This window comes from Scomber scombrus, chromosome 23 (assembly GCF_963691925.1).
Source record: "Scomber scombrus chromosome 23, fScoSco1.1, whole genome shotgun sequence".
Lineage (NCBI taxonomy): Eukaryota > Metazoa > Chordata > Actinopteri > Scombriformes > Scombridae > Scomber > Scomber scombrus.
The window spans coordinates 5,698,502-5,712,522 of NC_084992.1; the positions used below are offsets into that span (position 1 = coordinate 5,698,502).

Consider the following 14,021-nt stretch of genomic DNA (forward strand, 5'->3'; position numbering starts at 1 on the left):
AAAGGAGCAGATGAAGTATATGGCTCTGATCAGGTTGCAGTCCTAACAAAACGTTTCTGTATGAAAGATTGGGATAAATTAGACTGTAATAAAGAGTTACGTAAATGTGTCACATCTTACCATCATGAAAGAGTATCCTATCCACAGAGGCGCCCAGTTCGCAGGGCAAGTGGGAATCTGGATGGTTTGACTGTGGACTGCAATCACCATGGCTGGAGCTTCACACACTGCACACCTATACGCATACAGAAAAGTCAAATTAAACACCAAACATGTTCCCTTCTTCTAATCCAGTACTCCTCTCCTTCATGTCACCTGTCTGCCCATCCCTACCTGCTGATGAAAGGCTTGATGCCCTCTCCAGTGATGGGGGCCATGGACATGGGCATGGGCTGGGGTGTAGACAGCCAGTAGGAGTAGTCGTTGCGGGAGGCGAAGTTGCAGACGTTGTTGATATTGCAGAACATGAAGGGCATGGTGCTAAACCTGCGCAGACAGCTGCCGGCCGTGCCTGGAAGAGACGATGAGGAGGGGTCAAATATTTAACAAATTGAGGGCGTAAAGGTTTCATGTTTAATAAAGAAACAAAAATCTTTCATACCAAGGTCCTGTCCGTGTGCCCTCTCATTGCCCTGCACGTACAGCAGCGAGTATCCGTCGTAGACTAGGCCAGTACCATCAGGACAGAATGGCACATCCGAACCCTGACTATGTCGGGTGATGAGGAAGCCGTGGGCTGCTGAAACTGATCCTGGAGGACCGGGAGGACCCTGTGGGCCGTCTGAACCAGGGGGACCAGGGTAGCCAGGTGCACCTGTGATCAGGAGATATGCCAAGTGGGTGTATTAGAAATGGGAAGCCACTGGGATCATAGAGATTGTTCAATTTAGGCAAAATAATGTTGAATGTTTGTTGAATTATACAAAAATAAAACTGCAAAAGCAGGACAGTCAGTATTTTTTGTCTTTTGCTGAAAACACCAAGGGATGCTAGACTCACCACTGAGAGGACAGCAGATACACTGAGAGTACAGCAGAGACACTTACCAGGCTGACCGGAGGGTCCATTGTCTCCCTTCCTGCCTGGTGGGCCGCTGAATCCAGGGGGACCCTCTGGACCAGAGTCTCCAGGATCACCAGCCTGACCTGAGAGCAGAGACAGAGAGGTAACAGATCACTCAACAATTTTTCAAAGCTTAATTTACAAAAGAAGTCATCACAAATTCTACTTTCTGATAAACATTTTCTGTTACAAATTTCTCTGTAGTATTGAGAGGTATGTGTTAGGGTTAAGGGCAATAAAGCTGAGCCTTCTTCCTTGTACTTATAGCCTACTGGTGGGCTGATACAAAAAAATTACTAAAACATCACTAGACACATTAGTTAAAAAAATAAACGTGAAATGTAAAAATATCTTTACAGCAATAAATACAACTTCTGGTGTCACTTTTACTGAGTTAAAGGAAGGGCTCCCTCTTGTGTCAATTGTCATTTATTACAATAACATCAGAAAACTCAAACATCACTAAAATCAGTATAGTTATGCTGAATCATCCCGAAATGAAACTCGCCCTAGACATTCAAGAGTCCAAATGTACCCACCTGGGCTACCATCACGTCCAGGGGCGCCAGGTGATCCCGGTCCACCAGGCTGGCCTAAAGGACCGGGGGGTCCTCGTTCTCCTTTCACCACAATAGGGGCTGGAGATACACCAGGATCACCTTGAGGTCCTGTGGATCAAAAGTTACAGAAGACAACAATAATTAATGTGAAATAATGTCTTTGTGGTTCAATAACTGGAATGAAGTTAACATGGTAAATGTGTTCACCCACCAGGAAGTCCGACATCACCAGGATCTCCAGGAAGGCCGCTAGATCCTGGAATTCCTGAGTCTCCCTTCGGTCCTGGCACAGATACAAACAGGACAAATATTTAGATCTTGCCAGGATCATAAACAGGTTTTTTGAACAGGAAGAGGAATTAGACAAATGCTGTTATTGTGGGCTAACCAGGGAATCCGGGAACGCCAGGCAGACCGATGTCTCCCTTCGAACCAGGGCCACCAGGAATACCAGAGGGACCCTGATGAGAAAGATGTCCAGACAGTTAGATCTCAGCTCCTGAGCACTTACGTCTGACCATCCATAAGAAATTCAATTTACCCATCATTGTCACAATTTAAATATCATACAAAACCAAATAAGTTTGATACAAATAAGCCTAGTTTGTGTTTGATACCTTCACATTACACTCTAGTTTGCTCTTACCGAGAATCCTGGATTACCAAGATCTCCCTTCTGTCCAGGGAAACCCGGCTGTCCGGGAGCGCCTGCAATACCCTTTTCTCCCTTGATGCCGCCACTTCCTGGCTGTCCACGAGGACCATCTGGGCCGGGTCCACCTTCATAGACAGACATCAGAGGTCAGGTATGGTGTGATTATGTTGTATGTTTCTGATCAGATCAGTTTAGTTTCCATTTATCAATTCAATAAGTGGACTTTACTGCCATCTAGTGTTTGAAATTATCTGCTCATCTACCTTAAATATCAGCCTTTTTTTTTTTTTTTTTTTTTTTTACAATAAAGTGTATTATGAACTGAATAAATGGAAACTGAGCTGATCCAGACCTCACTTTCTACAATGCAGAATGAACTAAACAAACAAAAAGGAGTATCTCAGATAAGTATATTAACATATTTAGTTTAAAAACCAGATAGTAGAATTCATTCTTGGAAACCTTTATGACACAAGTAAAGATGATCGTGTATAACAGTAACAAAGCTGGATGTATGTGTGTGTATATGTTCAGGTTTTCTTTAATAAATGTGATTATGAGCACTGAGGGAGACGTCTGGACTGTCCTGTGGGATAAAGAGATGGTCAAAGCACAAGTTTTTAATAATCGACACATGAGCTGCTTCTTAAAACCTTTTCACTCATATTTACCCCCTCCATGTTATTACCTTGATATTAAAAACAGACCAACATACCACAATAAGGGGTCGGGATAAATTCATCTTAAAGCATTAATATAGCAAAATCAATGTTTCTGAATACAATAATGTAACGTCTTTATCTATACGTTTCTAATCATTCTCAATTTACATTTTAACCTAAGAGCATTTGAAGTGAAGCAAACCCAACCTTGCAAGAAACACTTATAAACCCGCTTTAAAAGTTGTCCTTCATTTCCCCCAAAAATCCCATTGTAAGAGCATGTACCAAAGCATGTATTAAAACCATCAAACCACTTGAGTCTAACCTTGAAGACCTATGGGTTCCCAGTATTCCCGGGTAAAGCGGAGCCGAGTTGACGGCACAGGGCAAAAAAGAAGAGGAGGTTTAGACAGAAGCAAGCATCAGTGCAGAAATACTGTCAGACGGAACAACAACAGTGATATTTTTCTTAAGTAGCCTGAAAAATCTGTTGTTTTAGTCTCGAGATGATTTATATTAATCTACTGTTGAGGAGCTGGTATGTTTACATGAATGCAGACTGTTTCGAGGTGTAGTTATAATTAAAAATGAGCTGCTTGTTCATGTAAAAGTGGGAGAATCTTAAAGTTAAACCTGGAATTTTGATGCAGCTCCTAGCACCCCGGAAGTCACATGGTGGAAAAATACTGATATGGTACAAAGCACGTGGATTAATAACTATGGACTATCTATGGAGGCCGTTAAGTATAATAAACAATTTTTTGCTGTCAAAATGTCTTGAACCTAAATGATGAGATGTGGTTTTGTTTTGATTTGGACAACGATATCTGGATATTTCTTCCGATCCTGTAAAACAAGCTTGATTTTATATTTTATAATGTTTTGTTTTCTAACCTATAGTTGAAAATGTAAATGCACAATTTAAGTAATTCAAGATCACTGCCAGGCATGGAGAAAAGAAAGAGTATCTGGAAGGTGAACTCAGCCAAGATGTAGTCTTCTACTGAGTACTACTCAGCATAAAGAGAGGGGATATTTAAAAGTAGCTTTAAAGTAATGTCATTTGGTATTCAATCCACTGAATTAAAATATGACATATATACTGTATATATATATATATATAAAACATTTTGTTGCAAAAAAACGAGAGCCTTTTGCTTTTCTAAGCTAGATGTTAAACTGCTTGTTTTTCCATTTCTGTGCTCAGAACAAACAGTTTTGTAATCCATGTGCATTTCCACAGCACATTGTTTTTGTTTGTTTGTTGTTTTTTTTTTACAACCATGTGACCTGCAGGGGGCTCAGGAGAGACTTTTAACAGTGAATTGGGTAGAAATTTGGGTATTTGGAAGTCACTGCTGGAAACTATAACAAAATTACAGGGTGAACCTTTAAGCTTCAGTAGGTCTAAATGATAATAAACGATTTAATGCTTAAGTACGAACAACTGTATCTCAGTACATTTGACACAACTGGAATAACAGGATGTGACACATACTAAAAAACAAAACAATGATTTAACGTTCCAGGTGAGTTAATTATACGGTGAGTTTTTGTGCACAGACTGTTGGGTGCTGTATGCATAACACATTTTGAATGTGTACTACATGTGATCCAGATAACATGCTAACTGTGCCAAACTACTACTTAGTTTTTAAAATATCAGGTGCAGTATTTTTTTTTTCATTGATAAAAAATATTCAAAAAGGTGCTTACTTGTTAAAGGTGCATTATTATACTACCATCAGTGTGCATGGAAAGTGAAAGGAGATAGTCGTTAGAGAGGAGTAAAAGTGTCAGAAAATAGAAAATGCTGAGATTTCCCAGAAAGTTTTTTAGGTGAAATTTATAACCGGTTGCTCAGATAGTGAGGTTAAAGTCAGTCGGTGTGATACAGCAAAGTAGCTGTAAGGAACGTGCAGTAAAAGTCTGGACGTCGTTGATCTGACCTGGGGGACCTGCGGTGGCCGGAAGCACGCGTCATCACGAGAGGGGCAGCGGGGCCACACCACAGTGGGTGGGGCCAAGCCACAGGAAACAGAGGTAAAATGTCATAGCAAATAAAAAAATAAAAAAACACTCGGGGGCAATGTTTTCTAGTCTGGCATAGTGCTGGCGTGTGGTCAGTGCTGACAATTACCAATAATTTAAAAGAAAAACACATTAAGGTGAATATTATGAATAAATAGGACACTAAATGTTACTGTTGAGGCTTTAAATCATTATAACCATGCACATTGAGCAGTTTCCAACAAATGTGGCACAACAGAAATCCAATGATTTCGGCCTAAAAATGAAGTTACATTCAATCGAATAACATATAACATAATAGCTACATAAGAAAAAAGTGTAATGAGTAATGAGTTTTTATTTTTGTCATTTACTTTCATGTCATTATCCACCACATTTTCATTTAATATTATATTTATATATTACTGCTCATTCTCTTTTCATTCAGTAACATTATTTAGGATTATTACATTATTCTCAGTGCATCTCTTCCTATAAAATTGGAAATAGTGCATTATACAGCAATATTGTTAATTACTTGGGTTCGTGTCAGGGTTGCCCACTTACTCCAGCACTGTGTTAGGCTTGTTCTAGAGGTGTGTGTGTGTTTATTATGTGTGTTGGACAGACAGTGCCCATGCAGATTACTGATTGGTTGGACAAAACACTCAGGACAGCAAAGCCAAATGCAAACCCCAACACTCAACTTGCCTCTAAGGTTTATGGTTTTTGATGTTGGTCAAGAAAATGAACGTTGCCTATTTTCTGTTCCTTGTCCATTCTGAAATGGCACTAGATCTCAATTATCAGAGTCAGGTGCCACACATTTAAACTGAAATTGATCCAATTCTGAACTGACTTAATAAAATGTGTAAGGGTTTGGTCATGGGCTTAGCTGCTTAACACCAACATTGTTTCAAAAAAACAAAAAAAGAACCAACAAACAGCGGACACACGCCGGTGACGATGGTCGGACAAGCAGACAAACACATACACAGTACTTCAGGGCTGTGGAGAGATGGATAGATTACAGACTCCCCCCATTTTGGGATCTGGAGAAGAGGGCAAGGGGGTGAAGAGACATGGGGACTGATGGATTGGTGGATAAAAGAAAAAAACAAAGAAAGAAAAAATGGATGATGACATGGACAACAAAGTGACATTATCCCATGCTCTTTTGGGGTGATTGGTGTGTGATGAACACTGAGACCCTTCCTGGTGAGAAGGGGTTTGGGTGTGAAGGAAAAGTGCATGGCAGCAGAAACTTTAATCATCCGTGCTCAGTGTTCTCGATAAATTGACTGGACGGGTGTGTTGGTGTTCGAACAGTGACATGATTCTTACACCGGTGGTGGTGATTGGTGAAACAACGTGTGTCCCATGCAAATCAATCATGGAGATCAAAGCATTCACATTTAAAGTGCATTTGGTTTGCTGCCATTTGCTGCTTGGTTTACGCTGGTTTTGTGACGAGAGACTGACTGAAATGAGGTATTGTGAACTGAATAAACTCAATTCACAATATAATTGAAAAGTAGTCTCTTCTTTAGACTGCAGCTATACCCAAAAATATGCTGGAGGTTTTGTACATTTTAGACCATTAACTACAAACTGCATCTTGCAAAACATAACACATAATGATTTCATAGGCTTCCAGCAAGTCACTCGTTTCAGTTCATTATGAAAATCAACTTTCTAGGGTTGAAAGATAGGCAATAGGTAACCCATCTCATTGAGCTCTTTTTATTTGTTGTTAGAAACTCCAAAATCTAAGATTTAAGAGTCCATCAGTACACGGCAATGCTTTGAAACAACCAAATTATCAATGTATGCTTACTGTTAGTCTTCCAGATTTGCCACTCCAGAATACAGTGCTGTTTCTTAGCGAGCTTGAAATCAGCACCTTGTTGGTGGATTTAAACACCAACAAGGAAAAACAACAGTTACGGGGTCAAAAAGGTTGACGGTAATGTAAAGTTGAGATGATTTGTAGTTAATACTTTAAAACATGTAAAAGTATCGTTTTGATCCTTTATCCTACTTGTTATACCAGATGAGTAAGATTTATTGCATTAGGACAATTTAGAAAATGTTTTAAAGGAACCTTGAAGGAACAACCGGCTCCCAGTTACTCTAGGTGGAGTAAAACAAACCAGAATTTGACCTAGGTCTAATTAAGTCTCAGGAAACCAGGCAGCAACTTCTGACAGTACTCTTGGTTACTATTACTATTTCTAGTTCCTTACCGGATCTTCCAGGTGGTCCTGGAGGTCCTTGGAGTCCTTTGGGGCCTTGCAGAGCCAGTCCGGGAGGCCCAGGAGGGCCACTGTTGCCTGAAGCACCAGGTAGGCCAGGGAAGCCATTGTCTCCTTTTGAACCGGGGAAACCAGGGCTGCCGGATGGGCCAGGAAGACCTGGGTCTCCCTTAGCACCTTAACAGAAAGTGCGAGTGAATGTTAGATAGTTGTATAACTGTGGAGAAAAAATTTAAATGGTAGTATGTGTGTGTGTGTAATGGGTGGATACTAACCTGGAAATCCTGGAGACCCAGGGGCACCTGGACCACCGTAACCAGGAGGCCCTGGAATCGATAAGAATAAAATTGTAGGCTACAAAACTAAAACAATATTCAAGCAACATTGACAAAAGGGTTTCCAATTTTGAATATTCAGCATAATGAATTATTCTGAACAAGATTACCTGGGTCTCCTTTGACTCCAGCCGGTCCTGGGATCCCATCCCGACCTGGCTGACCCTTGTCTCCTGGGAACCCTGGTCCTCCTGGTCGGCCAGACTCTCCTGGTCTACCAGGAGCTCCACTGAGACCTGGGGCACCGGGTCCACCATCAAGACCCTTAGGACCAGGAATACCAGGAGAACCTGACACGAGAGAAAACAGAACAGACGTACAAAAACATCAGTAACACTGCCGTTGTTTTAACTGGCAACTTAATACCAAAACTATGAAATGCATCATGATTTAACGAAGGAAAATGTTTTTTGGCATCTAATATTTGCAACTTTGAAGTCATTCTAAACTTTCAGTACTATCAGAGACATGCTACATGCCAAACTTGAAAACTAGCTACTTCAACAGAAACAAATATATAATACTAAAACCAATAAAACCACTGCACCTTGGAATCCTGGGAGGCCAGGGTCGCCTTTGGTTCCTGGTCCTCCTGGTAAACCTGGGAGACCAGATGATCCTGGACCTCCTTTCAGTCCTGGACTTCCTGGGAACCCTGGCTGGCCTGGCTCACCCTGTGCAACACATAAAATATAATAAAAGTGTGAATTTTTATTTGTAGTTTGACGTTTTCCTAGAAATTTCTGTGGTTGAATCCTCTACCTTGGCTCCTGCTTGCCCTGGTGCTCCAACTCCAGCACTACCTGGATCACCTTTGGCTCCAGGGAAACCAGGTGCTCCTGGCAGTCCTGGGGCTCCTGACCGACCTGACTGACCTGATAAACCCTTCTGCCCAGACGGTCCTGTGAAAATTATAACAGTGACAACAGCAAAAGGAGGGTCATAGAAATTTCATAGTAGGCTATACATAATAACTGATATAAAAACGTATGTTATCATGTTGGGACTGTAAGTCAGATTTGTAAAAATCATCCTGAAATAATTTCTCAGGTAGTATCAGTCACTGATTATCACCAGAATTACAATATTTTACAAAAAAACCCTAAATTGCTTAATGAATTTTGGCACTTAATCCTAATTTTGGAAGAAATGTAGTAACATTGATCAACAGCTATGTAGTAAATAAAGATTTTATAGAGAGCTTTCAGATGTTCAAACCCACCTGGAAATCCTATTTCTCCCATACTGCCTTTCAGTCCCGTAGCTCCAGGACCTCCTGGGGATCCTGGGATGCCAGCATCTCCCTTAGGACCTGTGCACAACGGAAACAACTTGTTGGAGATCTCTTTGTATGAGTGTGTGTACAGTATGCATGCATGTTTGTCTAAACCCATACCTGATGGTCCAGGAAGTCCAGGACGTCCATCTGATCCTGGCACTCCAGAGTCACCGGGGACACCAGCAATACCTTTCTGACCTGGAAAACCTGGTGAACCTGTAGAACAGACACACAAAAAATACAACAAATTTTTAATAATAGGGGTGAGAGACAATCATCACACTTGCAGAATTTTTCATATATCTGAGAAAAATAACATCTTGAGACCAAAAACATCATTGCAATTACTTGTTGAGGGGCAGTGAAGGCAGTTTTTTAGCTGTACCTGGTAGTCCTGAGTCTCCTTTGGCTCCCTTCAAGGCCACTGGTGACTGAGCGGGTCCTGGAGGTCCCTGGAGACCAGGGTCACCCCTCTCTCCTTTAGAACCTGGGCCACCGGGCGTGCCATCCCTACCTGGGAATCCAGAGTCACCTATGGAGGATGACAGAATATGAATTTATGTTTAGGTGATGTCTTTGAGTTAAGTACTTGTTGCTGTGATGTCTGTACATTACTTCCTGCCATTGAATATGTAGTAAATTATTTGTTAACGCCTTCATGAACTGAATTTCTATCTTATTATGTTAAGCAAAAGAAAAAAACAAAATATATATTTATTAATATGAAAATATCATGAAATGTTCCTTCCTTCATGTTTTTGCTTTTTCTTTCTTCCATTTCTGGGTTAAGGTTAGTTTTGATCACAGATGGAAAAAATATTTTTTTAAGCTTTCTGACTTGGAAACTCTAAAGTGGTTCTTAAAACCAGTGTTTACACATGTTAAATGTTCACTGAAAAACTTTGTTAAGCATGTTTTACTTAAACAACAATTTTCTTACATTAAAAAGTTACACAAAGTGGGAAACATAACTTGGAACCTACTATGTATGTCATATACCTTTCTAGGGCTGTGTGTAAGAGTTGAGAGAGATGAGTGATTGACAAGTGTGTTGAATACCTTTAATTCCTGGACCACCTGGTCCTCCAGGGCCACCGGGTCCTCCACTAGGTCCTGGAGCTCCCATTTGACCCATGTCTCCTTTGGTACCTGCAGCCAGTCAAAAATAAACAATAGAAGTATTTAATTTGAGAGGGAGTTAATAATCACATGAATAGCTATAGTCAGCAGTAGGGATTCATGTTTCATTTTTTACATCCCAGTTTTTTTAAAAGGCATAAGCCCTGGTCATTACAAGCAACACTAAATGCAACAAGGAGACATTATGCATATATTATGCATATATGGGTTCCCGATCTGACCTTTTTGTTACTATTTTTATCATTATTAAGGCAAAAGAATTTGTCCAATTTATGTCCATCAACATTATAATGAATAGGCGATAGGTTTAAGATTAGTTTGCATCTGCTGCAGCGCTACTACCAGAATTATGAAATACCAAGTTTATTGTCTGTGCCTGTGACCCTCATAAAAGTGATTCCTTATATAAATTAACTAAATTCGTTAAAGTAGGTCATTTGGCGATTTCTTAGCCATTCAGTTAAACTAAGTCTATTCTACGGCTGCGAGCACGAATGATCACTCGAAGTCAACATGGCATTTCTTTATTATAAAGGTGTTACGGTAACCATACCACATAGGCAATCCACAAGGTCAGAAGAACATGAAGGTAGGAACATGCTTGCGCTTTTTAATCATAGTACATTGTGTTACTTGATAGACTGTGGGTCTTGCCAACTTTAACCAACTGAATACCCCTCCCCTCCAAGCATGTAGGAGAACCTATGGTGAACGCAAACTCGCAAAAAAGCCTTCTCTGTAGAGCCAGTGTTTGGTTTGTCCATTCTGGGCTACTGTAGAAACATAGCAACGCAACGTGGCGTGCTCTGTGGAAGGGGACCACCTCTCTATGTAAGTATAAATACCTCATGCTAGCAAACCCTAAATTAGCCTTTTGCTCCAGATCTCATCACTCCAGATCTTGTATCAGTCATTCTGGTTATTACCAGCTCAGATTTGACTGTTGCCCACAGATTCCTTCATCACTGTATGGTTTAATGATGTTATAGTTTACCTGGTAGTCCAGGCAGACCATCCCGTCCAGATCCTCCAGGGGATCCAGGGGAACCAACTGGTCCTGGGGAACCTGGGAAACCTGGACTTCCTCTGTCTCCTGGCTGTCCTGGGACATCTAAACCTGGACCACCGGCGTCTCCCTTCTCTCCATTTGATCCTGGGAAACCTGTGATGATGATAAAAACAATTTCAATCCCCGAATATGGTAATGTCTTTAAACTCCAGGTTGACAGGTTATGAATCATTCCAAGAAGTTTTCGTTTTTTTATTTTTATACCAAATGCTGTCTGTGTTTTATTGCCTGAGTGATGAGAACCACAAATAACACCAGAAGCAAAAATCTGGCTGCTTTCTTCTTTATCTTCAGGCACCTGCCCAATACAGTCATGATGCAAGTTAATTGTGTGTTTTGTAAAAGAGAAAGCAGATAATTACTGAATACAATCTCTTAATTAACACCTTAATTGTGAATTTTAAAATTTCATGTGCAACATGTTTCACCATTAAATGGCCATCAGCCTGCACCTGTATTGGGTTACAATACCTTTCTCGCCTTGGCATCAGGGAGTCGAATGTAAGGAAGGGGCGTGTGTCAAAGCGCAGAGGACGGAGCAATGGATTAAGCCGACGATGAGATAAGGAGAACAAAGTAAAATGCATTAAATGCATTAAGATGTCCTATATGAAGTTGGTTTTCGAACACTCTGAATATGCATGAGATAAGAGTGCCATGGTGACAGGCTGCAAAAACTGAGGCTGTAAACCGTGAGGTTAGTTTACGATTGGTGTGCCCGCAAAGAAAGAGACTCTTGTGATGTTAAAATGGGAGCCTGATGTGTGTTGCTGTGTGCAACATAAGCTGTGCAAACAGAGAAACAACGTGAAGAGTGCAGAAGATTGTGACGCAACCAAGACAAGGTGTGAGTGATGTGGCATTTCTGGTGGCTCAAAATGAAAGTAGAGAGAAGACAGATCCATGAAGAAAACCTTCACAGATAAAGGTTTCCATCCAGTGGTGTGGTAACTGTCGTGCACCCCAAACCCAAAAGGATAAACATATATCAAGAAGCAGGGTGACTTTGCTCACGCTTGTCAATCCACCAAACAAAACCCTCAACATTCAGTAACGTGCTTTGGGGTGCTCAAATGTTAAATGTTCAGTATACAGTTTAAACCCCTGCACCAAACTGACATCCAAACACTTTTACAAACTCAAAAAGTGGATAAGTGGGTGATCAGGCACAATGTCTTTGGTGACATTAGCAATCCAAACAAATATACAATCACAAAGACATGTACAGACAATATACAAATTTAGCAAATTCTTTACTCAAAGTTACACACAGGACTACTAATTTCTGTTCTATTCTGATTTTATTAAGAGCTTAAAGAACTGTCCAGAAAAATTGCAAATCCATCTTATGTGTCTTACCTGGTGGACCCATTGGGCCTGGCGGTCCAGTGGAGCCTGGGGACCCAACTGAACCAGGAGAGGGAGATCCAGGTGGGCCACGAGCTCCAGAAATACCAGGTAAACCGGAGTCACCTGGAGAGAGGAAGTGAGAGTCAGCTCAGTGTACCGTCAGACGGGTTGAGGGGTTTTTGGGTGGACAGGAGATGAAGGAGTAACTGGAGTAACCCATGGAGTAACTCACAGTAACAGAACAACAAAATACCTTTAGGTCCTGGGCCACCATCAAATCCAGATCGCCCTGGTGATCCAGGGCCACCAGGGAGACCAGAATCTCCCTTTGGTCCAGGTATTCCTTTACCACCGGGTACTCCTGGTAAACCGGGAGGACCATTGAGTCCAAAGCCAGGTTCACCCTGTCATAAAAAAAACACAGGGTGCAAAAACAGTAAATTCAGGTCAGGTTCAGGTTCTTCTAAGCTTTGCTCATCTAAAGAGGACCTTCTTTTCTCTGCACTATGCTGGTTGAAATTGATTAAGTTGATCTATTTATCTTGAAATATCTGGAAAAACCAAAAGCGGTAAGATACATGTTTTGGTTTAAATAAGCTAAGTTTAGGAGGCTCTGCACTTTATTTTTTAGGAGATATAAATCTTCTGTGTATTTCAAACAAAACATCACAGAGAGAGGGCAGAAGCACATATTCTAAGATGCATTCAATTCATCTTATTTTAGCCAAAGTATCTGTAAGAGTTTCAATTATTTAAATAGCTAGTCAATGTAAAAAAGCTCATCATGTTATTACAAAACTACCGAAAGTTAGCTTAAATTTGCTATCTTAAGACCTCTCTGTACATAGGAACACCCCATTTTACTCGCAGAAGTATTTGGTCGTACCTTGCCTCCGGGGAATCCAGGCTGGCCGGGGAGGCCGTCCACTCCAGGTCTGCCTGGTCCTCCTGGGCTTCCTGGCTGGCCAGGGATACCTGGGAATCCTGGAGGAGTGAAGGTGAGGGGAATGAAAATGAGGATGCACAAGGACAAGGTGGTAGAAAAAAATTGCTTAAATTAGGTAAGAAAATGAGTGGGGAGAACTCTGGGTCTTTACCTTTAGATCCTGGTTGTCCTGGGAGTCCGATCCCTGGGAGTCCAGGTTCACCCTTTGATCCTGGTGATCCAGGGAAACCAGGCTGCCCGGGCTGACCTGGGCTACCTGACAACAGAAAATTAAAACAAAAAATCAGACAACAGATACATGTGTCATCCTCCCTAATTGGAGGATGTATATGATCTTTATTAAACTCAGTGTTTTTTATCACTTCATGTTTTTCGCAACAGTATGCTCAAGTACGACGCGTCCTTTAGTGTAAAATCATGATTGTTTACCTGGTCCACCGGGCAGTCCTGGATCGCCATCCTGTCCTGTGGGTCCTGGCAGGCCTTTCTCTGCTATCGTCAGACCTGGCTCACCTTTAGCACCTGCATGGCGAGAGAAAGCACAGGAGTTAGGTCAGAGAGTCAGGAAGCAAGTTTAAAGTTGTGGACCATTTCTTGACTAAAGAACCACCATGTCCAGTGGATAAAAAGCTGTCATTTACAGTGTGTTTGCTATTTGATGCTGAGCAGGTAGTGAAGCGTTGGCCTTTAGAGCTTTT

General features: G+C 41.3%; 1 protein-coding gene across 1 annotated transcript in view; it reads right to left on the minus strand.

Moving 5' to 3' along the window:
* The window catches only part of col4a5 (collagen, type IV, alpha 5 (Alport syndrome)), a 52,979-nt gene that overhangs the window by 1,584 nt on the left and 37,374 nt on the right, over positions 1–14,021 (minus strand). The window contains exons 25-49 of the mRNA XM_062444943.1: positions 13,753–13,845; positions 13,475–13,579; positions 13,264–13,361; positions 12,631–12,781; positions 12,387–12,500; positions 10,953–11,120; positions 9,878–9,967; positions 9,204–9,350; positions 8,936–9,034; positions 8,762–8,851; positions 8,302–8,441; positions 8,087–8,213; positions 7,650–7,829; positions 7,480–7,530; positions 7,196–7,381; positions 4,889–4,897; positions 3,265–3,273; positions 2,269–2,402; positions 2,011–2,083; positions 1,834–1,905; positions 1,602–1,730; positions 1,047–1,145; positions 602–814; positions 334–511; positions 121–235 (exon numbers count right to left, since the gene is read on the minus strand). Of these exons, the coding sequence (XP_062300927.1) occupies positions 121–235; positions 334–511; positions 602–814; positions 1,047–1,145; positions 1,602–1,730; positions 1,834–1,905; positions 2,011–2,083; positions 2,269–2,402; positions 3,265–3,273; positions 4,889–4,897; positions 7,196–7,381; positions 7,480–7,530; positions 7,650–7,829; positions 8,087–8,213; positions 8,302–8,441; positions 8,762–8,851; positions 8,936–9,034; positions 9,204–9,350; positions 9,878–9,967; positions 10,953–11,120; positions 12,387–12,500; positions 12,631–12,781; positions 13,264–13,361; positions 13,475–13,579; positions 13,753–13,845 (2,870 nt within the window). The remainder of the gene's footprint in view (positions 1–120; positions 236–333; positions 512–601; positions 815–1,046; positions 1,146–1,601; positions 1,731–1,833; positions 1,906–2,010; positions 2,084–2,268; positions 2,403–3,264; positions 3,274–4,888; positions 4,898–7,195; positions 7,382–7,479; positions 7,531–7,649; positions 7,830–8,086; positions 8,214–8,301; positions 8,442–8,761; positions 8,852–8,935; positions 9,035–9,203; positions 9,351–9,877; positions 9,968–10,952; positions 11,121–12,386; positions 12,501–12,630; positions 12,782–13,263; positions 13,362–13,474; positions 13,580–13,752; positions 13,846–14,021) is intronic.